The sequence below is a fragment of the Chanodichthys erythropterus genome, chromosome 18 (genome assembly GCF_024489055.1).
Source record: "Chanodichthys erythropterus isolate Z2021 chromosome 18, ASM2448905v1, whole genome shotgun sequence".
NCBI lineage: Eukaryota > Metazoa > Chordata > Actinopteri > Cypriniformes > Xenocyprididae > Chanodichthys > Chanodichthys erythropterus.
Window position 1 is genome coordinate 24,216,978 of NC_090238.1, and position 24,007 is coordinate 24,240,984.

The 24,007-nt window shown below is 36.1% G+C and overlaps 2 protein-coding genes across 13 annotated transcripts in view; both read left to right on the forward strand.

Annotated features, from left to right (window-relative positions):
* eml1 (EMAP like 1) overlaps positions 1 to 16,218 on the forward strand; it is a 61,147-nt gene extending 44,929 nt beyond the window's left edge. For 4 of the 8 annotated variants that reach the window (XM_067368307.1, XM_067368311.1, XM_067368304.1 and 1 more), the window contains 17 exons: positions 3,182 to 3,311; positions 3,903 to 4,052; positions 6,989 to 7,058; positions 7,278 to 7,388; positions 7,558 to 7,653; positions 7,766 to 7,900; positions 8,852 to 8,951; positions 9,268 to 9,419; positions 9,504 to 9,629; positions 10,901 to 11,032; positions 11,230 to 11,297; positions 11,583 to 11,671; positions 11,808 to 11,905; positions 12,875 to 12,962; positions 14,305 to 14,400; positions 14,599 to 14,729; positions 14,948 to 16,217. In XM_067368307.1, the coding sequence (XP_067224408.1) occupies positions 3,182 to 3,311; positions 3,903 to 4,052; positions 6,989 to 7,058; positions 7,278 to 7,388; positions 7,558 to 7,653; positions 7,766 to 7,900; positions 8,852 to 8,951; positions 9,268 to 9,419; positions 9,504 to 9,629; positions 10,901 to 11,032; positions 11,230 to 11,297; positions 11,583 to 11,671; positions 11,808 to 11,905; positions 12,875 to 12,962; positions 14,305 to 14,400; positions 14,599 to 14,729; positions 14,948 to 15,073 (1,898 nt within the window). In that variant the 3' untranslated portion in view covers positions 15,074 to 16,217. Of the gene's footprint in view, positions 1 to 3,181; positions 3,312 to 3,902; positions 4,053 to 6,988; positions 7,059 to 7,277; positions 7,389 to 7,557; positions 7,654 to 7,765; positions 7,901 to 8,851; positions 8,952 to 9,267; positions 9,420 to 9,503; positions 9,630 to 10,900; positions 11,033 to 11,229; positions 11,298 to 11,582; positions 11,672 to 11,807; positions 11,906 to 12,874; positions 12,963 to 14,304; positions 14,401 to 14,598; positions 14,730 to 14,947 lie in introns of all 8 variants that reach the window. The other 4 variants (XM_067368308.1, XM_067368309.1, XM_067368305.1 and 1 more) reach the window with 3 other exon arrangements.
* Positions 16,219 to 16,279: 61 nt separating this feature from the next.
* The window catches only part of evla (Enah/Vasp-like a), a 43,331-nt gene continuing 35,603 nt past the window's right edge, over positions 16,280 to 24,007 (forward strand). For 4 of the 5 annotated variants that reach the window (XR_010892555.1, XM_067368313.1, XM_067368317.1 and 1 more), the window contains exon 1: positions 21,302 to 21,768. Coding sequence is in view for 4 of the 5 variants with exons in the window: in XM_067368313.1 (XP_067224414.1) it covers positions 21,746 to 21,768 (23 nt within the window). In the remaining variant the exon portion in view is untranslated. Of the gene's footprint in view, positions 16,981 to 21,301; positions 21,769 to 24,007 lie in introns of those variants that run through there. The other variant, XM_067368314.1, reaches the window with a different exon arrangement.

A 24,007-nucleotide genomic window follows, 5' to 3' on the forward strand; every position in this document is an offset into this window, starting at 1 on the left:
CTCCACCCAGGATCACTTAGAGCACCTTTAAAATATCAGATAATTTGAGCTTTTTATGACAAGGCAAGGTTAGAGCAGGAGGTAAAATGTCACGTGGTTTAATTCAAACATATTATGATTATTAATGTTATTTGTAAAAAAAAAAAAAAAAAAAAAAATTACTCTGAAAAAACATTTAAAACGTATTTTGAAAATGATAATTAGGATGTGCACACTCACATGTATAAACTTCTTTTTTTTTTTATGCATACGCTAGTGTACACGCTCAGTCGAACGCACAGCCTTGCTAAGTATACTTCATTTGACTCGCACGCATACGCAGGAGTTCGATGCACGCGCAGTTTTGAGCAATGTCTCCCCACAAGTTACAACCATGTAAACATCTTTGCATTCTTTCATGCTAGTGTTGTACATACGAAGGTTTTTTCTAACCTCTTCACACAATCTCTCATCTATGTAGGCCTTCATTTTGACTGTAGCTTGCATGCGTTCCTGATCTGTTCTGTTTATGCGTTTTTTTCTTCGACTACCTTGTGAATTGATGCCCAAGGGCATGGTTGCCACCTTGTGGATAAACTTATTACTGAAAAAAAAAAAAATGTAAATGTGCATGTGCTACATTGTTTCTGCTGTAAAATGTCCATTTATACAGTTTATACTACTATGGGACAGTAATCTGTCTTGACAGCTCTGGCTTCATATTATGAAAGAATCAGCATCCACAGAGCTGTCTTGCATAAAGGGGTTGATTCGACAAATGTGTGTGTGATAGAAGTTCCCACCCTTGCTCCAGAAATGCCACCCTTCCCAATAAACTAATGCGCACTCTCTGTAACAACCCTTCTGAGTGATGCCAACCTGTGGTTGATTGCAGTGGTGCTAAAACACAAGCTGTTAACTCTTGAGTTACGCTGCTCTGACAGCTCCTGGGTGTTTTGCTCACTGCTCATGGCACTTGTTTTTCCACATGCACCATGGGAACACAACAGTTTCCTGCAGTCACACAGCAGCTCGCTGGATGTTTTTTAGTCCAGTAGTTTAATGCCACTTTTTGCTCCACGCACACTTGTTTGTTCTTTCCGTTCCGGTAAGGGCATTTATCATCCTGCGCCAACCAGCTCTTCTATTTTTTATTTTTATTTTTTTTTCTGCTCTTAAACTGTAGTTTGGTGTTTATCATAAATCTGAAATTAAATGTCAGACACATGCAGGTCTGTGTGCAGTGTGTCACTAAGTGGAAATTATTTTCCCCAAACTAGTCTTCGATGTTGATGCAACATCTGGTGAATGACTCATTGTGTTTTATAGTCACAAAAAACTTGTAAGGCAAACAAATGAAAATGCCATAATTAGGAAATTAGAGTAATGTTTCTTCAGAATACGTTTTATCATTTTGTTTTCAGTATTTCTGGTTTTCCCCTAGGATATTAGATTCCCATGCGCCTCCCCTACCCACTGTAAAAGTCATTTTTGTAATCAGCATTTTTGGCTTGCTTTCCAGAAAGAATAAAAAATATATATATTTAAAAACAGATCCCCAAAAAAAAAATGTTTTTTTGAATAATTGAAATAAGTTTTTAATTTAAAAAAGTTTATTTTTCTCATCTTGTTCTCTCAAAACAAGAAGAAAAAATAATAATTTGCCGTAATAATAAGAAATATAAGCTTCTTAATTCGAGATATTGTCTGAAAATTATCTTACACGTATTTGCTAAATTGATCTTGGATATGTTAGTGGAAAACGAGACAAAAATACTGATTGTGAAAAAGAATTTTTTGCAGTGTGGTTTCTTAGTATTGTGGAAGCCTTGTCGTCTTGTTAGTATGGTGGAATCTAAAGCTGTTGAACCATGTCTGATCATGATTATACTTCACCTCTCCACCCTCCCCTGCACCTGCCCTGTCCAATTTGACCACTTCACCTAGTAACCGTGCAGATCTACCTGCACCGACCGTCAAAAAGGACCGGATCTACCGAGCCCCCCAAATCCACGTCAGCCGTGCCCTCGCAGTCTGCGAACACCCCACCAGAGGCCAAGATTTTGCCTGACAGAGCAGCCCGGCTTGGAAGCCAAAAGATCCCTCTGTTTACCCTTCCTCTGAGGAAGTGTACTTCTCAGTCAGTCCACACGCCCTTAGATATGACCACTTACAGGAGCCCAATCAAATCTCCCAGCCAGTATTTTCAAATCTGTTACTGATCAAAACAGCTGTAATATTAGCCATAGTCAGGTGTTTTTAAGGATCTTTATGATTCTTTTGTTCTGTTTTGTTCTTTTTGTTTTGTTTGTCTCACTTTCATTTGGTTGAGTTTGTTTATGTTAAGCTGCATGTTCACACTTTTGTCTTTTTGCTTTTGGATAGGTGTTTTGTTCAAGTGTGCATTTTGTTAACTGTACATTTCCTTTTCCTTTGTGTTTGCATGCATGCCTATCTGTGACTTTATTTTGTCTATTACTAATTTATCAAACCATGAAAATGCTATATTCACTTGCTTCTGCATTTGACTTTGCATTGTCTTTACATTTAAATGGACTGTATCTCAAATACTGTACTTAATAAAATGTATCAAAGCATTTCCTTTTAAATCTCACTGACCTATTTTATTATTTTCAGAACATAATATATATTATTCTAAACACTGTTGCAATTTCTTCTAATCCTCCTTTTGGGATAAAATTCCTATTATTTTATCTTGAATTAACATTTAATAACCTCTTAAAATACACTGACATTCAAAAGTTTGGGGTTGGTACAATTTTTTTATGTTTTTGAAAGAGGTCTCTTATGTTTACCAAAGCTGCATTTATTTGATCAAACATACAGCAGTTGTGTTGCTTAATATTTTTGTAAAAACCATGAGACATTTTTTCAAGGATTCTTTGATGAATAGAAAGTTTTAAAGTTTTTTTAGTTGATGCTAAAACATGTACATTATTACAGATATCTTTATTGTCACTTTGATCAATTAAATGCATCCTTGCTGAATAAAAGTATAGTTCTTCCAAAAAAAAAAAAGTCCCTGACCCCAAACTTTTGAACAGTAGTCTTTATTATATCTGAATCAAATTAACTATTCTATCTAAATCAGAATCTTGTGACATTAACCACAACAGATCACAACAATCCTTCAGAGACCCATGCATTTTCTTGCTCTAAAAATCTGTGTTGCTTTTTCTAGATGAAGGGTATGTCAAAATGTATTTGAAGGGACGACCAATCACCATGTACATGCCCAAAGACCTGGTGGACACATATTGCCTGGAAACAAAGGCTGACTTGCCTCTAAAAAAACTGAAACTAGACTGGGTGTATCCTTTTATTGCTGCATGTGAAATAGAAATGGAGTTGCATTTGGATTGATTCTTGTATTGAACGCTCATTGCTGTAAGATTGAATTAAACTGTGATTTATTATTGCACAGAAAGGTGGTAAAAAATGTCATGGTCAAAATGTATGGGGTATAATTCATTGTGTTGTACTAATTCCATATTCACATTGCTGAATTTTGAAGCATGAATGATGTCTATACCCTGGTTTCTCTCTGGCTCTGCTGAGCACTGCAGCCTGTCAGAGTGGGATATTTTCTACACATCTTAATGCATTGGTATATTCTCTGAAAAGGACTTTGTTAGACAGAACTGAGAAATCTATGAAACATAAAAATTAAAGAAAATATTTAGTGGTCAGCTGGAACTTCACCAAAAAAAGGGTTGTCCCACCCTCATGCCTGTAAACACATCATCACAGAACAGAAGAAATGTCACTGCAATAGGGAAGGGAAGTTACTTTGATTAAATATTACGAGTGATGTGCACGGATAAATCTTTTATAATAAATACTGCAATATTCCATAAAAAACAAGAATTGTCAATTTCATGATGACTTTAACTATGACCCAGTTATGGTTACCGGGGCCGCGACTGTCGATCCAACCTGTACTTGCTCCCGACAGGGGAAACGGTTTACTTCATTGCCTCTGTGGTCGTGCTGTATAATGTGGATGAGCAACTGCAAAGACACTACACTGGACATACTGATGATATCAAGTGGTAAGACTTAAACTTCTGTATGTATTATGTCATTGTCCATGTGGTCATTATAGCATACACTGATGTCACACTCGGTAAGATCATTGGGGTTACACTTTATTTTAAAGGTGCCCTAGAACCAGTTTTTACAAGATGTAATATAAGTCTAAGGTGTCCCCTGAATGTGTCTGTGAAGTTTCAGCTCAAAATACCCCATAGTTTTTTTTTTAATTCATTTTTTTAACTGCCTATTTTGAAGCATCAAACGATGAGTTAACGACTATGCACTGATTCAGCGCGCGGCCCCTTTAAATCGCGCGCTCCCTGCCCCCCCAAGCTCTCGACTATAATACAGTGCATTTACAAAGTTCACACAGCTAATATAACCCTCAAATGGATCTTTACAAAGTGTTCGTCATGCATACTGCATGCATGCGTTGGATCATGCAAGTATAGCATTTATTTGGATGTTTACATTTGATTCTGAATGAGTTTGATGGTGCTCCATGGCTAATGGGCTAACATTAAACACTGTTGGAGAGATTTATAAAGAACGAAGTTGTGTTTATGAATTATACAGACTGCAAGTGTTTAATAATGAAAATAACGACAATTTACAAATATCACTAAAAATATCATGGATCATGTCAGTTATTATTGCTCCATCTGCCATTTTTCGCTATTGTTCTTGCTTGCTTACCTAGTCTGATGAATCAGATGTGCACAGATCCAGACGTTAATACTGGCTGCCCTTGTGTAATGCCTTGAACATGGGCTGGTATATGCAAATATTGGGGGCGTACATATTAATGATCCCGACTGTTACGTAACAGTCTGTGTTATGTTGAGATTCGCCTGTTCTTTGGAGGTCTTTTAAACAAATGAGATTTATATAAGAAGGAGGAAACAACGGTGTTTGAGACTCACTGTATGTCATTTCCATGTACTGAACTCTTGTTATCCAACTATGCCGAGGTAAATTCAATTTTTGATTCTAGGGCACCTTTAAGGTATCAGTATAACATTGTAATTTATACACTGCTCAAAAAAATTAAAGGAACACTTTGAAAACACTTCAGATCTCAATGGGGGAAAAAAAATATCATGCTATACTGGTATGGATTGGGTAATGTGTTAGGAACCAAAGGATGCCACATTGTTTGATGGAAATGAAAATTATTAACCTTCAAAAACACCCCGAAAATCAAAGTGAAACATAATGCAGCGGGTTAGTCCATTTTGCTGAAATTTCATTGCAGCATCTCAAAATGGTATTCAGTAATTTGTACGGCCTCCACGTGCTGGTGTTCAATGGCAAATGCCAATCAAGCTCCACGGTGCCAGGCAGTGAGCACAGGGCCCACTAGAGGACATCGGGCCCTCAGGCCACCCTGGCTGTTTCTTGGTCGGAGACATTCACACCAGTGGCCTGCTGGTGGTCATTTTGAGGGCTCTGGCAGTGATCATCCTGTTCCTCCTTGCACAAAGGAGCAGATACCGGTCCTGCTGATGGGTTAAGGACCTTCTACAGCCCTGTCCAGCTCTTCTAGAGTAACTGCCTGTCTCCTGGAATCTCCTCCATGCTCTTGAGACTGTGCTGGGAGATACAGCAAACCTTCTGGCAAAAGCACGTATTGATGTGCACTGCCTGTGCAACCTCTGTAGGGTCCATGCTACCAGTAGTGACACTGACCCTAGCTAAATGCAAAACTAGTGAAAAACAGTCAGTGGTTTCAGTTCATGTTTGTTCTAAACATGAGTAGGGAAACAAATGTCAGTGCACCTCCACCTGTAAAACCATTCCTGTTTTGGGGGTCGTCTCATTGTTGCCCATCTAGTGCACCTGTTGTTAATTTCATTAACATCAAAGCAGCTGAAACTGATTAACAACCCTACTTAACTGACCAGATCAATATCCCAGGAGTTTAACTGACTTGATGCTATTCTCTGATTAAAAAGTGTTTCTTTAATTTTTATGAGCAGTGTACATTTAAGCCCTGAGTAATAATAATTAACTGCATATACTTACTATAGGTTTAAGGTTAGGGTTAGGGTTAATTGTATTGTAACTATACATAATTTCTAGTTATTACTACTGTAACTACATGTAATATGTAACAATGACACTGTAAAATAAAGTTTTACCATCATTGGACTAGTACAGTATCTTTTTAAAATATTTTAATAAACAGCCATATTTAAAGAACATAATGCTGCTTAAATTATTATTCACATATTGTGCAGTTTAATATTTCAAAACTCTGCTGAATAAAGGATTTCTGAGCCGTGCTGTTTAATTTTCTGCTGTGCAATTCTTCAGAACATTTAATCAGCATATTAGTATGATTTCTGAAGGTTCATGAAGACTGGAGTAATGATGCTGAAAATTCAGCTTTGCCATCACAGGAATAAATTAATTTTAAAATATATTAAAAACAGTTCTTTTAATTTGCAGCATTTCACATCATTGCTGTATTAACCTTATTAAACATAAGACACTTCTTGTTTAAAAATGTTTCTGACCGCAAACTTGTGAAAGGTACTGTGTATTAATGCCAACTCTGGGACCCCAAACTTAAAAACAGACAAAGAAAAACATGACAAAGCGAGTACTTTTCCACTTGACCTCCAGCTGATAGACACACAGCTACAACACAACTACTCTCAGAAAACTTTGTTCCAAACACATAAAACTTCAACTGTATAGGAATGTACAGAATGTCAAAGCTATTCATTATAAGTCAAAGCCCTTGAGCAAGAAAAGCAGAAACAGAAACCAAAAACCTGTGATTAAGAAGTAGATCTGTTTCCTGTGACTCATAATGCTCAAAGTCATTCGGTTGTGACGGCATTGACTCACATGATATAAATGTGTGTTGTCCTCTCACTGCTGTGTCATCGCCTCTTCAACAGTCCCAGCTGTCTACATCTTTCACCTCTTTTCTCTTCCCCTACAGCCTCGCTGTCCATCCTGATAAAATCACCATAGCAACAGGACAAGTGGCTGGCACATCCTCAGATGGAAAAGTAAGATTAGTTATTCACCCCAGATATTTTAAACCGATATCAATGGTACACATTAATAGCTTACTGCTAATATATAACAGGCTTGAGCTAGCGATATATCCTAATTATCACACGTGCCTCAGGGGTCTGTCATAACAAATGTGCAATCTCAAATCCACATGCTTCAAATAGAAGTTTAATTGGTCTAATATGCTCAGTAAGTCTGTCTGTGTCTGGCAGCAGTTGGCTCCTCACGTGCGAGTGTGGGACTCTGTGAGTTTGAACACGTTGCACATCCTTGGAACCGGTTTCTTTGATCGAGCTCTGGTCTGCCTCTCCTTCTCAAAGTCGGTAAGAGCCAGTCACTCTACATTGTTACCAGACAAACATTCTCATGTGCCACAGCAAAATACAACATGTAGCTTTCTTTCTTTCTTATGAAATAAAAAGTACTGGATGTCTTTTCTTTGAATATAAGAGAGAGCTTTAGAATGATAAAAATGTCTTTTAAACCATTCAGAATGGTGGAAGCTGGTTGTGTGTTGTGGATGACTCCAATGACCACATTCTCTCTGTGTGGGACTGGCAGAGGGAAGAAAGACTAGCTGAAGTCAAGGTGAGTGCTTCCTAATGTGGTGTATCGACAGATAGCAGTGTCTATTTTTATGTGTACCTTGTATGTCAACAAAGGCAACATCTTTACGACTTCTCTTTCTCTGCTCTCACAGTGCTCCAATGAGTCAGTCTTTGCTGCTGATTTCCACCCGACAGATGCCAATATAATCGTCACATGTGGAAAGTCGCATCTTTACTTCTGGTCATTAGAAAAAGGGTCTCTTGTGAAAAAGCAGGGTCTTTTTGAGGTAATCTCCCATAAGATTTTGTGGTCAAATTCAATGAAACTTTTCCATTTTATTATTTAAATTTCTTTTTTTGATAAATGATAGTATGATGCATGTTTAGATATGGTAAAACATGTGCATTATGTACACTAGCAGTCAAAAGTTTAGACACATCAAAACTATAAAACAACACAAATGGAAGTATATGAATTTATATTATGTAGTAACCAAAAAAGTTCAGATTAAAACTTAAAGAAATAAAGTTTTGTATAAGAAATGTATACAGTGGCATTCAAAATTCTGGGGTTGTAAGATTTTGTAATGTTTTTTTTTTTTTTTTTTTTTTTTTTTGAAAGAAGTCTCTTATGTTCACCAAGGCTGTATTTATTTAATTAAAAATACAGTAAAAACAGTAATATTGTGAAATATTATTGCAATTTAACATAACTGTTTTCTATTTTAATATATTTCTAAATGTAATTTATTTCTGTGACGGCAAAGCTGAATTTTCAGCATCATTACTCCAGTCTTCAGTGTCACATGATCCTTCAAAAATCATTCTAATATGCTGATTTGAAACATTTCTTTTTGTTATAAATGTCGAAAACTGATTTTTTTTAAATATATATTTTTGTGGAAACCATGATACATTTTTTTGAAAGTGTTCACAAGAAGAATTTATTTGAAATAGAAATATTTTGTCTTTTTAATCAATTTAATGTGTCCTTGGTGAATAAAAGTATTAAATTCTTTCATAAATGTTATATTTGACTCCAAAACTAATTTCCAGCATTCAAAAATAAGCCTTTATCTTAAAGGCTCTTAAGATCATGAGAAACATCAATCAATCAAATGTGTCCAAACATTTCTCTGTGTAGTTGTAGAATATATGTATTATCACTGTTCTTGTGTGTGTGATACATCTTTTGCATTTCTGCTTTAAAAATAAAGTCATATTTATGTTTCTTGCAGAAACAAGAGAAGCCCAAGTTTGTATTGTGTGTGACTTTTTCAGAAAATGGCGACGCCATCACTGGAGACTCAAGTGGAAATATACTTGTGTGGGGCAAAGGTAAAAGAATAAAAGGTTTATTGAGTTATTCATTGATTTATTTGAATGTTTTGTAAAAGCCTACCTCCATTGAACTCTGTAAAATATCTTCTCTATGAAATACAATACTGAAAGTTGTAAAGCATAACAGCTGTGTGTTATCTAAGGGCGACCCTGCTGCTGCCGACAAAACATTCTTTATTTAATGATGATAAAAGAGAGATTGTGCTCCATTTTTACACAAATCAATAAGACTCTTCATGTAGGCTGTGAACACCTTTGATTGTTAAACTGATTTCGGTTTATATAATGTTTGTTTTCTGGTCATGGTTCACAGGATCTAATCGTATTAGCTTGGCCATTCAGGGAGCACATGAGGCGAGCGTCTTTGCACTTTGCATGTTGAGAAATGGGACGCTGGTCTCAGGTGGGAAGGACCGTAAACTCATCTCATGGGATGAAAATTATCAAAAAATTCAAACGGTGGAGGTAAGACATTTATATGCTTGAATAGTAGTACCAGATTCAAGCAATTAGCCATAATTTACATCCTATTTTGTATGTTACTTTCAGGTCCCCGAGTTATATGGCCCTATTCGAACAGTGGCTGAAGGACGGGGAGAAACGGTTCTTATTGGCACCACCAAAAACTATGTCCTACAAGGCAGTTTGGATGGGGAGTTTATACCCATCACCCAGGTAAGTTTACTAGTATATGTACAATACCCAAGAGTAAATGATATTGAGTAAAAAAAGGTTTTCCATGGCTCGCTGGGGTCCTTAAAATACTTCAGTGGGTTTGTTGAGAAGATATGTATTATATACATAACATCTAATTATTTACTTAAATAATTATTAGAGAAGAATGTGTCTATACTAGTCAATATTGTATATATATTGGAGACTGGGTATTTATCATGCTCATTTCTCGGACATTTCTTTGCTGTCATCAAATACTCACTTAAAATTTGTCTTTTCGGTAATACATTTTTAATAAAATAATTAGTTTATATTTTAAAATAAAACAATAATAATTTAAATATTATATATATCATATTTTATTATATATTTAAATATCACATATTTATAAAATATTTAAATTATTAATGTAATAACAATTAATGATTAATAAATGATTTCATAATGTTTTAACAATAAATGTTAAATCATTATGAAATCTCAAAATTAAATTAATATCCATTTTCCAAACTGCATTATAATGTTGTGATGCCTAAACTCACTTTGGATTTTTGTTTTTGATGTTTTATTTTAAAATTAAATGTATTTTTAAATGAAATTATTTAGACAAAATTATTTATCTGTATTTGTCAATATTTGATATATATATTGGATACTGTATATTTATTATTTGTCATGCTGATATTTAAAAATATAATACATTGAAATTATAAAATTATTATATATAAAATTTATACTATTAAAATATTTAAATAAATAATTTAATAACACAGTTTAATGTATTCTTTAACAAATCTCATAATTAATATCTATTTTCCATACTGTGCATTAGAATGTTGTGATACCTAAAGTCTCTTTTTGATTTTTTTTAATTAAATGATTTAGACAAAATAATTTATCTGTATTGGTCAATATTTGATAAATATTGGATACTGAATATTTATTATGCTAATTTCTCCCTATTTTTACATTTAGATGAGACCTTTAAATATGAAAACAATTATACATTGAAATGATAAAATTGTTACATATATAATATTTATACTATTAAAATATTTCAATACATACATTACACTGTTTTATGAAATCAATCTTCAGCAAAATGTATTGTATTTAATTTAACATTTATTCCCTTGTATGTTGAAGCAAAATTAATCTTTTTAGTGTAAAAGATTAATTCAATTTGTGGATCTAATACAGAATATAATTGATGTTTTAAACTTTCTTTGAAATTCAATCCAAACTGCTGTTCGCATGCGTTTGATTGTTAGGGCCACACAGATGAGCTCTGGGGCCTGACTGTACACCCGCTGAAGCATCAGTTCCTCACCTGTGGCTATGACAAGCATGTCTGCCTGTGGGACTCTGGCTCCCATCAGCCCATCTGGACCAAAACATTGGAGGTGAGCGACCTGCCTCTGTAGGTTTCACTTGCATTAGTATAATGTCATCTCACAGCTTGCACATGGGTTTCTTGTTATTGAAAACAAGTCACTACTGCAACTATAATGAAAAGAGCTCTGCTGTTCCTGAGATGTAACCGCATTTGTGTTGACAGGATGTTTGATTGAGCATGTATGTGTGTTTCCCTCACGGACAGGACGCCGCTCAATCGGCCGGCTTCCACCCTTCTGGGGCAACGGTTGCTATAGGAACACAGATGGGCAGGTGAGGCAAGCCATTTCTTTTCATCAATGGGGGTCCCTGACACATCATTACAATTCAGGAAAGTGGTCTAATAGAGTGTTACATGAAAGACTCAAACACTTATTATTATGCTAATGCCACACAGGAGCACAATACCATCCCAGCGGCATTCTTCAGCCATCTTTGATTTCCTAATAAAGGCTTTGGATGAAGACCTCATCTAGGAGTCTAACCTTTTATTATGTTTCAGTTTCTTCAGACCTGTGTGTTTAATATTGTCCTTTCACTCATTATCAATCTCTGCAGGTGGCTTGTTCTCGATACTGAATCGAAGGATCTCGTCACGGTGCACACGGATGGGAACGAGCAGCTGTCGGTTATGCGCTTTTCTCCAGGTTAGGGTTAATTCTCCTAGCAGCTTTTTCACTGCTTGCTGGGAAAACATTAGGAAGTTAGCCAGAAACTTGCACTTATTAAAATCTCTTAAGTTGAAATCTGATTAAGTTGAAACCCCTCGGTTATTTCTTCCAGATGGTAATTTCCTTGCAGTTGGGTCACATGACAACTACATCTACATTTATGCTGTGGCAGAAAATGGCAAGAAATACAGTAGAGTTGGAAAGTGCTCAGTAAGTATGTGTTTATGCAAAAATATGAATTGTTTTGTATAATTAAAGTGTGTAAAAGATTATAATTGACCATAGACCAGCTGATTCTACCACATCACAGTGTTATGTTAGTATCATGTATATTAGGGTGACCATATTTTGATTGAGATACTCAAATGATACTCGAAATTTACGCAAAGATGCCTTATAATTTCAATACATTTAAAGTAGGCCTATGCCTCCTCTGTATGGATAGAAAATTGTTATATTACAAAATACTGTCTATAACCAAAGACACAAATTCAGATTAGCTTCTCAGAGGTTACTCAACATGTTTTATTATGACAAGTTTCAAAAATAACAAATGAAATAATGTATAATATATAATGAAATATAATGAGTGCATTCTAATGAAAACATTGTAAACTGTTACCTAGAAGTAAACAACAGTAGTTTAGGCATAAGTCAGCCGCGACGCTGAGAATATAGTTAACTGTATGGAATAATCCACTAATGTCTTGAGATACAATCTGAACTAATATTCTCAGTTGCACGTGCATTATTAATATATGAATATTAACTCATTAATATTCATGTATGCTCCACCTTCGGAAACCGAAAATCTCGTAACACCGGTAAATTTAATGGCCCAATGAAAAACGATGAAAACCAGGACATTTTCATCACTTTATAAAAACAACCAGGACGGCCAGGACATGACGTGAAAACAGGACATGTCCTGGGAAAACAGGACGTTTGGTCACCCTAGTGTATATAGTATTATAGTATTTATTAATATTTTTATATTCTATATATTTTTATATTTTCTGTTTATTTCAGCTTTTTGATTAATGAAAATTATTTTTAATAGTTTTAACAAAAACACTGCCGTATTATATTTTTTTCTGTTCACATATAAACAAACACACCTCTCTCTTCAAATTAATGTTTTTTTTTATGTTTGTACTCACTGTCTGTTCTTGCTCACAGGGTCATTCTAGTTTCATCACCCATCTGGATTGGTCTGTGGATTCTCAGTACTTGGTGTCCAACTCAGGAGACTATGAGATCCTTTACTGTAAGTATCTTTACAGTGAGGACTGATACTGATACTTTATTTATTACTTTATTTATTACTTTTTTTGCATCTTTCAGTTATTGATCATGTTCAGGACAACATTAGCCATTCAGCATAGTTATTTTCCTTCATTACTTGACCACAACCATAGTTACATTCATTTAATCAATACATTTGAATACAGTATGGCTGAAATTACCAAACACAGTTACATGAAAATACTCAATATTAAACTTTTATTTAAATCAATGGTTCTTAACCTTTTTGACTCAAGGGCCCCCCATTGTACACAATAATATTCAAAGACCCCCTTATATAGGCTGATAGGTTTTCTGTAAAGTTTGCGTGTGTGTATGTCCAGTATTTTTACCTGTGATTTCTATCTGATTAATGTTTTTCTTATTTTAATCATTTTAAGTTAGTGGTTCTCAACTGGTTTGGCCATGAGACCCACATTTTCCCATTGTCATTAAGCTGTGACCCAAATTTTTGAACCATGCAAATTTATTCCTCAAAAATGGTTGACACACACACAAAAGTACCGCCCCACTTTACTTATTACTAACACTGATGAATAGACAGTATAAGCTAAGGCTATTAAATAGCAGTCCCAAATTAGTTTTTGTTAATACAATAAAGTTAATAAATTAGTATAATCCACCACAGTCATCAAAAATATAGAAAATAACACAAAGTGAAAATAAAGTGGTATTTTGGTTTAAGCAGTTACACTGGTAAATACACAAAACTAACATGAACTGTTAATAAAACACATGGACACTGATCTTGATGAATAAAATGAACATTTTGCCTGCATGCAAATCCTTTCCAGCTACACGACATACCAGTAATGTAATTTATTGGTACTTTTGGGTAATTTCATGATTTACTAATGGACAAGGTAACTACGACGTTGCATGCTTGTTATTTAATTTGGTCTTTATATATATAGTGAAGTGATATACACCACACTCCTCTGCATTTGTGTGCGAACACAGTATAACGTCTGACAGGACAGGACAGTTCATTTTTTGAGGTGCAAGTCTTTTTATTTCAAGTTAAGTATAATGACACTGACATATAGCCTGACAAGTGACAACATCTCATCTGACAGCAGATACTGAATCAACAGCTTTATCATCTGACAGAATTGTCTTTCTTTCATCTTTCAAAATAAAGAAAAACATTTAAAATGACCTTTTTTGTTTTTGTTGTGGTTTCTTTGACTAAACACTCCGTGACCCATCAATGTTTTAAGTCATCTTGATGTCCCCTAGTGGACCCCAGCCTCCTGGTTGTTAAATCCATCCATTTATACTGTAAATTTATTGTTGTCTTTTAGGGATTCCCTCTGTGTGCAAGCAAGTTGTGAGTGTGGAGACCACCCGGGATATTGAATGGGCCACTTTCACCTGTACTCTGGGCTTCCATGTTTTTGGTAAGGTTAATGTTTTATGTTATGGATGGCAGTGTGAAATAATAAAAAATATTAGGCTACATTTCTACATTACAGTTTAATATTGTGCATAACTGCACAATAGTATTATTTTTGTAATGTTATTTTTTATAAATGTAAGTGTACAGCAATAAATCTATACGAAAATGTCATATGTATTCTGTTTGTGTTACTCTTTAGGACTGTGGCCGGATGGCTCAGATGGTACGGACATCAATGCTGTGTGCAGTTCATATGCAAAGAGACTGCTCGCCACCGGAGACGACTTTGGCAAAGTTCATCTCTTCGCATTCCCCTGCTCTCAGTCTCGAGTAAGAAACAACACTGTATCTTTTAGACATCAGATAGATACAGGGCCGTAGCCAGGGTATCGGGGGTGGGGGTTGAAATCACAGGGCCCTCATAAGGCTGGGCCCCTCGAATCAACACCACCTTCCGCCCCTCTAGCGACAGCCCTGGATAGATATTATTCATTTTAGCACCAAGTAATGTTAAAATATGGTCTTATTTCTCTCTATCTACTCCGTAGGCTCCTAGTCACATCTACGGTGGACACAGCAGCCACGTCACCAATGTTAACTTCTTGTTTGACGACAGCCACTTAGTCTCTACAGGAGGGAAGGACATGAGTGTAATGCAGTGGCGTGTGGTGTAGAACTACCACTGTCACACTAAACTTTCTTTTTTCTGGGATCAAGTGGCTTGGGAAATCAAAAGTGGGGCCATCGACTACAGACTGAAGTGGAGTCTCGACTTTATTTGCCTTTAATTGTTATCTCAGGACGCCAATATTTGAAGTGACTCTCTGTTTTGACTGTCTCACACACTCCCTAGGCTATGAAAGAGATATCTTTGAATAACAAACTAAAGAATCTGCTCTAAAGGTCAAAGTTAAATGTGATGCCAAAGCACATGGAGGAACATATTTGGAATGAATAGTTCAGTCCAGTATATATAAGACCAATATATGTGATCAAAGCACTAACACTGTAACATGGTAACTTCAAAGGTATCATTTAGAGTCTTAAAAAAATACCATCAATTTTACTCTATCACACTGACTGTGTTTTGATAAATTGCACGTTAACCATCATTTTGTACTAAAAAAAAAAAATCTGCCTCCATAATCTTTTTTAACCTCTGCTGCCACTGTCTGGTATGTCACGGTACTGCAGCCACCTTGATTTCATTCTATCCTCTGCTGTATTCAAATATTTATTGTGTTCCATGAATTGAAAATGTAAAAAGTTTTTTTTTTTACTTTAATCAGCCATCAAAATCTTCTCAAGGGAAAAAAAAGCATGAGTTCGGGAAACAAAGTGACTGTACTGCACAGTTAAACAGATTAAGGCCTTCAATGACTTTCACTTGTTCAATCACTACAGCCATCAATCTCTGATTTAGTTTAATCCTCAGTCTGACATCAAATCTGTTTTGTGCATCAACTAGCTTAAGTGGATGTCATAATGTAGTGCACATTTACATTAGAGTTAAGCTCCATTTTCATAACCTTCGCTTGAGAAAACAAACAGTGACAGTCAACTGACTGTAGTATTATTAATAAAACTAAGCATGCACAAGCTTGTTTGTAACTGTCTAACCTATTTTCCATATTCATCATCAGATATATGGCATAGCCACGAAAATAGAGGGGAAAAATGCTAGTTCTTTTCTGAAATGTGAGAAAGCTGTGTTTTTGACCAAATAGGCTTTTTGGATCAAGATTGGTGTGAAGGATAATGGAAATCCACAGCCACATGAAAATTTCATGGTATATGAATGTATAATAAAATGGGAAAAGTAAGGAAAAAGAATCCGTTGTTTCACCTTGAAAAAAAAAAAGTCCTGTAAAACCATCCACTCAGGTAAAGCAAGAGGGTCATGAAAACACAAATGGTGGTTTCTACATCTGTTTGTTAAACCCTTGCACTCTAAACAGTGAAGCCCCACACGCATTCATAAACATAATTCATCTTCAAACATAAGTCATTTGTTTTTGCCTGTTTATACAACAGAGCCAAATGAGCATGAATAACAGGAAGAGGAGGAATAACAGTAACCCAATGAGGCAGGGCTCAGAGGAAGTTGCAGTGCGACATATTGGCCACCAGTGGTCGCTGTTCTTCATATTTATTTTTACACTATCCCGATAAGCTCCTTTCTCATTGTCATTACACGGAGGAGGAAAATGGCAACTCCAGTGCGCGTTTGCAGTCCGCGATTCAGATCGATGTTGTAGGCGCGACCATGAGCTAAACATGGGATATGTTTTATTCAGCTGTGGTGACATAGAGCGATATGCTGTAGATCTTTCGAGACATCTGCATTGCTTCTGATCAGAGGACCGGCTGTGCATCGCTGGATGAGCATTGAACATTCAAGCTGACCATTGTTTTATGGAATAGCACACGTGTTGTATTAATACTCAGTAAAATACATATTTATGCGCTGATATCTTTACATAGAGCAACTCGCCTCTGTGGCTTTGCTAAGTTTTTTTTCCCTTCACCTTTTTAATTATTTATTACATCCATATTCGTGGGGATATCATCAGAAAATGAGGTAAGCTGTGTTGACACTGCATGTATAAATTAATTTGTGCATTAAAATGCATTGGTGTATATAAATACATGTACTGCTATAGATATTTATGTATTTTATAGCACTTGACACTGTTAATCACAGCTATTAATTGGGTTTGTTTCAAATCTTGTGAGTTCCCTATCTAGACAGCATTTTGGGTGGCCTATATAGATTTGAGGATTTTGATTCATCCCAGTGACTTGAATCTATCCGTTCACTAAAAAAGATTTGTTCCCTCATTCGTTCAGTCACCTTTTTTTTTTTTAGAAGTTTCGCCAGTAGGCGGCGACAAGTGAATGCCCTTATATGTGAATCGTTGAATCATTCACTCAACTGATTTCTTAAAAATGGTAAGTCATACACAATCAAAATAAATCTTTATAAACCTTTAATACAGTATTGACTTCGGATCTGCCAATCCGAACCCTGGTGCGCACCAAACAAGTGGACTGAGTCCAATTAAAAGATATGGGTCTCGGCCCACTTCCAAATGAACTCTAGTGCGTTTCGATTAAAATATGAATGCAACATGGACAAAAGTACCAAAAACAGGACAAAATGTCACAAGATGCGACCCTAAAAAGGGGTAGAATGCTCAACTATACCATCTTTATAGTCACAATGTTGCGCGTTACAGTTCGGTACAGGCATCGGACCCGCGACTCCTCGCAGCAGATCTTCGTTTGACTCCTTTACACATATTATAAGCCCTTCACTACATCTCAGCTGGTCAAAATTGAGTTCAGATTCAAACGGCTGCTCAATTCGGAACAGCAAGCGTACTACTCTTACCAATTCTGCCATAGAAAGATAAGTAGCATAGTGCGGTTGGACCCATGGACTCGTATTCCTTCTGAAAGTCCAACGAAATAAATGCGAGGTTGATTGCCATTTGCCGCCCCTATATTCGCATTTAAAAATATGAATCAGTTCATGAAGCGATTGAAAAGATGAGTTCACAAATCAAACAGCACTAGCCATCATTAGGACACACCCAGAAGTCGATCCAAAGAAAAGCTTTCTGGGTAGTCAGCTCATAGGATTTGGCACACAGCCACTGAAAGCTCGAGGTGAGGCCCTTTATGAGAGAGCAGATTATTCACCTGTTTTCTGTTCTGCTGACATCAGCCGTGATAGTGACAGTATTTGGGGTGTGTATCGCTTCTTCGTTGTGCCGAGATGCAGAGTAGGCTATTTGATGTCAACTGCCATGATGATTTTCATCCAATAAACGTGACCGCACAAAGTATTTTATCATTCATAAAATGAACGGAGCAGTACAAACGCTTGTCTCCACCCGTGCAGTGGATATTCACTGGGTGTGTTCAGAGTATATCTGGTAATAATGATTCTTGTATTCAGGATTAGTTGTGTTTTGGAAACAAATGCATCTGTCATCAAATCACAAATAACAGCGAGTGAGCATGATGTTTATCACTTCACAATTGTAATTCTCAAAATGAAGAAAAGACTTGTGTTTATAGTTTTAGTTATTAATGAAATGTACTAATTATAGGGGGAAATTATTTACTGTAGTGAGCAGAAGTTTCGCATGTTGTTTTAAATAAAAATGTGATTTCTACAGTTGATTTTAGTTCCTTAAAATATTGTGAAATCACTAACTTTGTACAGTAAGCATGTACAGTAAGTTCATACAGAATATCAACATCAACATGATGCACATAAGTTTGTCATTATCTTCATATAAGTGCATTTATTCTTTAGTCTTCATCATGTGTCTGCTTTCCCTTTCCTTTCTTCTCTCTCTGTCTGGACTAGAAGGAAGTCTTAAATTGTGCTGGACTGAGTTGCGTTCTCGCCAGCAGGAAACTGAGGAACCGGTTCAGTGGAATGATTTATTCAACCCTTGACTCTCTGAGCTGAAGTCTTTACTTCACAATATAGGCTATTTTTAACACTAGTGCTCCATTATGGAGAGGTTAGGGCATTCACTTCACAGACTTGATTCAATTCAGGAATGCTAGAAAGTGCTGAGCATGTTTGTAAGGGAGAGCTGTAAGAGCACACCATGAGGTGGGCTAGAGAAATACAGCGCAAAATATCCCTAGTAATTTGTGCATGTAACTATTTTTTCCCCAAAATCCTGTGGTGATGGGGAGGGGAGCACAAGAAGAATCTTAGACCCCACTTAGACCTGGCTCTGATTTGTCAGCAGGCAGTATATAAAATGAGCTCTTTATACTCACTGGCTGTGATATCTGTTGATTAGCTGAACCATATGGATACATGGATTGTGTTCGTTTTTGTGTATCTCAGTTCAACAGTAGGTAGAAGATCCTGTTTTTGGATAAACATTGGAATGATACAAATGCCAATGGTCTCTTCAGGTTGAAACACTTCTGCCAGCCTTAGTTGCTAGTTATGCTTAATATATTTGCTGTTGTTTATGTCTTTTCGTTATTTTTTACTTGTGGAACTGAAGCAAATGTATTTCCTGGAAGTGTTTCCTCTTGCGTAAATTATCTGAGACCCCGAAGATGAATCAAATCCAGCTGTCATGATTCATTCTGTCATTTACTAGGAGCCAAGAGACTCATTTTCAAGCGCAAACCATTTTTACTACAGCATGGCAGTATATTTTATTGAGCCACAGTGTATATGCGTTTCTTTATCAACTTCCAAAATATCACTTATCTGCAATTTTTTTTTGTCCGTGGCACCCAGTGAAGTATAAGCACGGCCTCTAGAGGGGAAGTACTTCTGGGAGGTTTTGTTATGATGCAACTATTGTCAGATTCACAAACAAATTAATCTAATATACAGAGCCCTGCACATGACAACAAAAAAACACCAAGATGTTGTGGTCATGACTTAAGAATTTGTTCCCGGTTCTCTCAACTTAATACTTTGTTCCCTCGTTTTAGTTGAATCATTGCCACAATTTGATTAAAACAAGGGAACGCGTTATTACAATGTGTCCATTATTCACATAAAACAAGGGAAAGGATTATTCAAATGTGGCAACAGTTTAACAGAAATGAGGGAACTACTTAATAAAACATGACCACAAATTAATATGTCATCGAAAGTAACTATTTATTTGTGACCACAATATATATTGTTTTCTGCATGTAATGTGCGGGGTCCGTACTTATGAGACAATACTTCTAATGTATTTGTCAAATAGACTCGTGTATTAGTTTGAATTATTCTAATGAATCATTCACTGAATCTTCCAGAGCAGTTCTGACTCATTCTGACTCAGTATTGAACCGTAAGTCATCATAACTTTTACTCATGTCCGAATCAAAATTAACCTGCCGTGCTAACTGTTACCGTGTTATATGTACTACCGTGGCACATATCTTAACATATAGGCTAATCATTGGTTACATATTAATATAGTTATTTATATTTAAAAAAAACAATCAAATATGTTAAATTGAATGCTGAATGCTATATATATATATGTATATATATATATATATATATATATATATATATATATATATATACAATGGGTCTCATTCGTGAAACATTCGTAAATATACGAGTAAATATGTGAGTGATTTGCGCGTAAAGAGACCTTCCCGAAAACTCTTCTCCCGATTCACAAATACTTCATAAACGTCAGAAGTGATAGTGAAATGTGTGTGTGTGTGTTAATGAATTCCAATCAGTCATAAATGGGACGTGCCTCAATTACCATAAATCCTGCCCATTAAATCCGACTGACAACTATATATGGGCATCATATTATGACACCAAACTAAGGATTTTGACCATTTTATAGGAAACAATTTCCATAACACTTAAGGGGCCATTAGTTTGCCCAGCCCTATTGAAATCAATTAATTATTTGATTAAAGTGCTCGGTTTGCAGATGCTATTACTGGCTCTCACAATAAAAGTAAAAAGAAAAAACTTATGTAATTACTATATATAATATTTTTTCAAAATGCTGTGTAAATATGTACCTTATTAAGGTGAATTAAAATGCAGCCTTATTAATGAGCAAAACGTTCGGATGTTAAACGCACTATTTACGCGTGGCTGGGAGCTGGTGTAGATTTCTTTCGTACCAACTAACATTTGGAAAATACGAACATTTTAATGAATCCGAAAATTTACGCCAGAACCACTTTACACAAAAATCGTTCTGCTCGTGTTTCATGAATGAAACCAACAGTGTGTATGTATGTGTTATAAAATATATATACATATGTAATTACAGTTTCCTATGTACATGCTTGATTAAGCTTGTTGGACTAAACTGTGTGATTTAAACTCCTCAAGATAAATATATTTTCTTCCAACGAATACCAGCAGCCTTCTTGTTTCTTCTAGCAAACTGTATGAATTAGAGTATGTGTATGTGTGTCTAGGGATCTCGGCTGTAATTTCTGTTGTGGAAAGAGACTTCTTTAAGGCACAGACCGCCTTCCAATCCTTTGAGTGGATAAGAATGGATGTGAGCAGGACAAGGTGACTGGTCCATATCTGTCACATGTCTCCCTCTCTCCTTCTCTCTCTCTCTCTCTCTCGTTTCCTTCTCCTACCCTCCCTCATATCTTTTTTCTTCCGCACACTGCCTGTTTTTGCATTATTGAATCTCAGAAATGAGTGCACTTCTTGTTTTACCTAGCTGAGAGGATGAGGGATGAAATAGGCACAGACTTTTCTCGCTTTGATCCCCCCTCCTTTTCCCTGTTTTCTTTTTGTTTCATCCAGCTGTAAGGAATTTTCTTTCTCCTTGGTTTCTTCGGAGCTCCAGCTTCCCAATATGTATTCTTTTGATGACTATGGGTAAGAATCTTTCCTCTGTGGTTTTTGATGCAACCCTATTTTTTTAGTTCCTCTGAGGATTAACGGACATTTCGCCTTAAAAATAACTTTTACTGTTTACTTCATAATGGTTTCGAATGATCCAAGTGCCTTTTAGTATGTTAACTTAGTGATTTTCCCCCCCACCACCAGCTGTTCCCTCAGTGGAACGCACTGATTAATCTTTAAAAACATGCTTGGGTTCAACAGCTACAGTGCAGGAGTCCCAAACCCACTCCATGTTTTACTGTTGAGTCATTTAGCATTTTGGAAAAACATGGGTTTAAATAAGAAACCAGGACACTGGATTGGAATTTTCAGGCTGTATTTTTATAGCATTGAGAGTTTTATCCTGCAACTTGTGTACTGCAGACTGTTTTTAGGACTAGATGATCTTTTTTACAGTATAGCACACCATTTTCGTAGTAATAAATATGGATGTTGTGGATGAGCATGTGGAAGAAATGTTCTTTGAAATTCAAGACAGAAAATGTTGAGTATTTTTGGCTTAATGGAGATGTAAAACTGGAAAAGAACTGAGTTAGGCAAGATAGTTTACAGGAAATTAAAATGTGATGTCCCACAACTGGGAAGAACTCCAGGCAGTGAAGCCATGTGCCATGTAGGGACAACAGTGTGGTTGAGCCCGAATTTGAAATCTTTTTGAGCATTTGTTCCAAAGCAGAGCCAATTTTGTCATACAATTCCTTCACTAAAGCTCTTCGTTTTGCTTCAGAGACAGCAAGGTTAGAATGTACCGACAGTGACGAGACAATCTTTTAGTTATACTCATGGACGTACACATGGTAACCTATTAGTAAGCAGTGAAGGCAAAACAATCCTTGAAGATTTGTTGAAACTAGACTGACTACAAGCTCCTTCCTCTTTCACTCTGTCTGCCGCTGACTGTTTTCTTTCTATATTTGTCTCCTAAAAAATTGTAACCTAATATGAACCTATTTTCACTTCTGATTGTTAGCGCACTAGTTATTCGAATGATTTGCCTTTAAGGATAAGGATTAGTTAGAGTGTCCAGCACCTGGTGTACTATGACTAGAAGGTGGGGGAAGGGTGTGGGCCATTTGTTCACTTGTCTCATCACCAAGGAAACTGCTTCCTAACTCAATACTAAGGTCTGATGTCTAGGTTAATTCTAGTCAACTGCATTTGTTTCTCTAATGCATAAGATATCTCACTGCTCATAGAAGTTGCTTTGACAATTAAAAGTGATAAAAGCCTATCTTTAAGGGCCTGTTTACACTTGCCACTTAATGTGTTTTTACTGATAGAAATTGGATTTGTTACAACTGTTTTATTTGAACTGTTTATACACTTGGCCACATGTGTCTCTCTCCACAAAATATAGATCTTCAATTCCTATGCTATATGCAAATACAACAGAGTTCATGTCACCGAAAGCAACAGATATGCGCTGCAATTTATTTAACATCAGCTTATTTCAAGATCAAAGACCGCAATAGGAGAGAGAGCTGTGTCAGCATCAGTGAGAGAATATAGTGAATGTATTCAGAATGTGAAGCCAAACATTGTATTTCATTTGTGGCAGTCTGCTTGCTGAAAAATGACGTTCAACTGTTCAGATATTTGGGCCATGTCTGTGGCGAGGTGGCGTTGTCATATCTGGCTACCGGGATCTAGTATAACACTCTCACATTTGTTTTCTAACATTTTGGGTGTTGTAAAATTTGCATACATGGCTTTTACACTTTGCCAGTTTCATCTGAAATGCATCCCAAACCACCTCCTGAAGTGGTTGGTCTCGAAAGCACCAGGGCATTGACTTTTCATGATTGGATAACTGTCTGATCAGAGAAAATGCCATTAAAATGCAATTTAAAGTTTAATTCTGTACAGTAGGAATGATGGTGGGGATATGGTTGTAAAGGGATCTGGGTATGTAACCAGGTTATAGGTTTGAATCATGCAAGAGTCCATTCAAGTGCCAATCTTTGTGCTCTTGAACACAAAGGCAGTATCCAAGGCTCTTCACTACACTTAATCCTGGGTCATGTCTTTTTTTTTAACCATACACTCTAAAAAATGGGTTAAAAACAACCCAAGTTGGGTTGAAAATGGACAAACCCAGCAGTTGGGTTAAATGTTTGCCCAATGTGCTGCATAGTTAGTTTTATTTAACCCAACTATTGTTTAAAAAATTAAGTATGACTGGCTTAAAATGAACCAAAAATAGTTTGGAAAT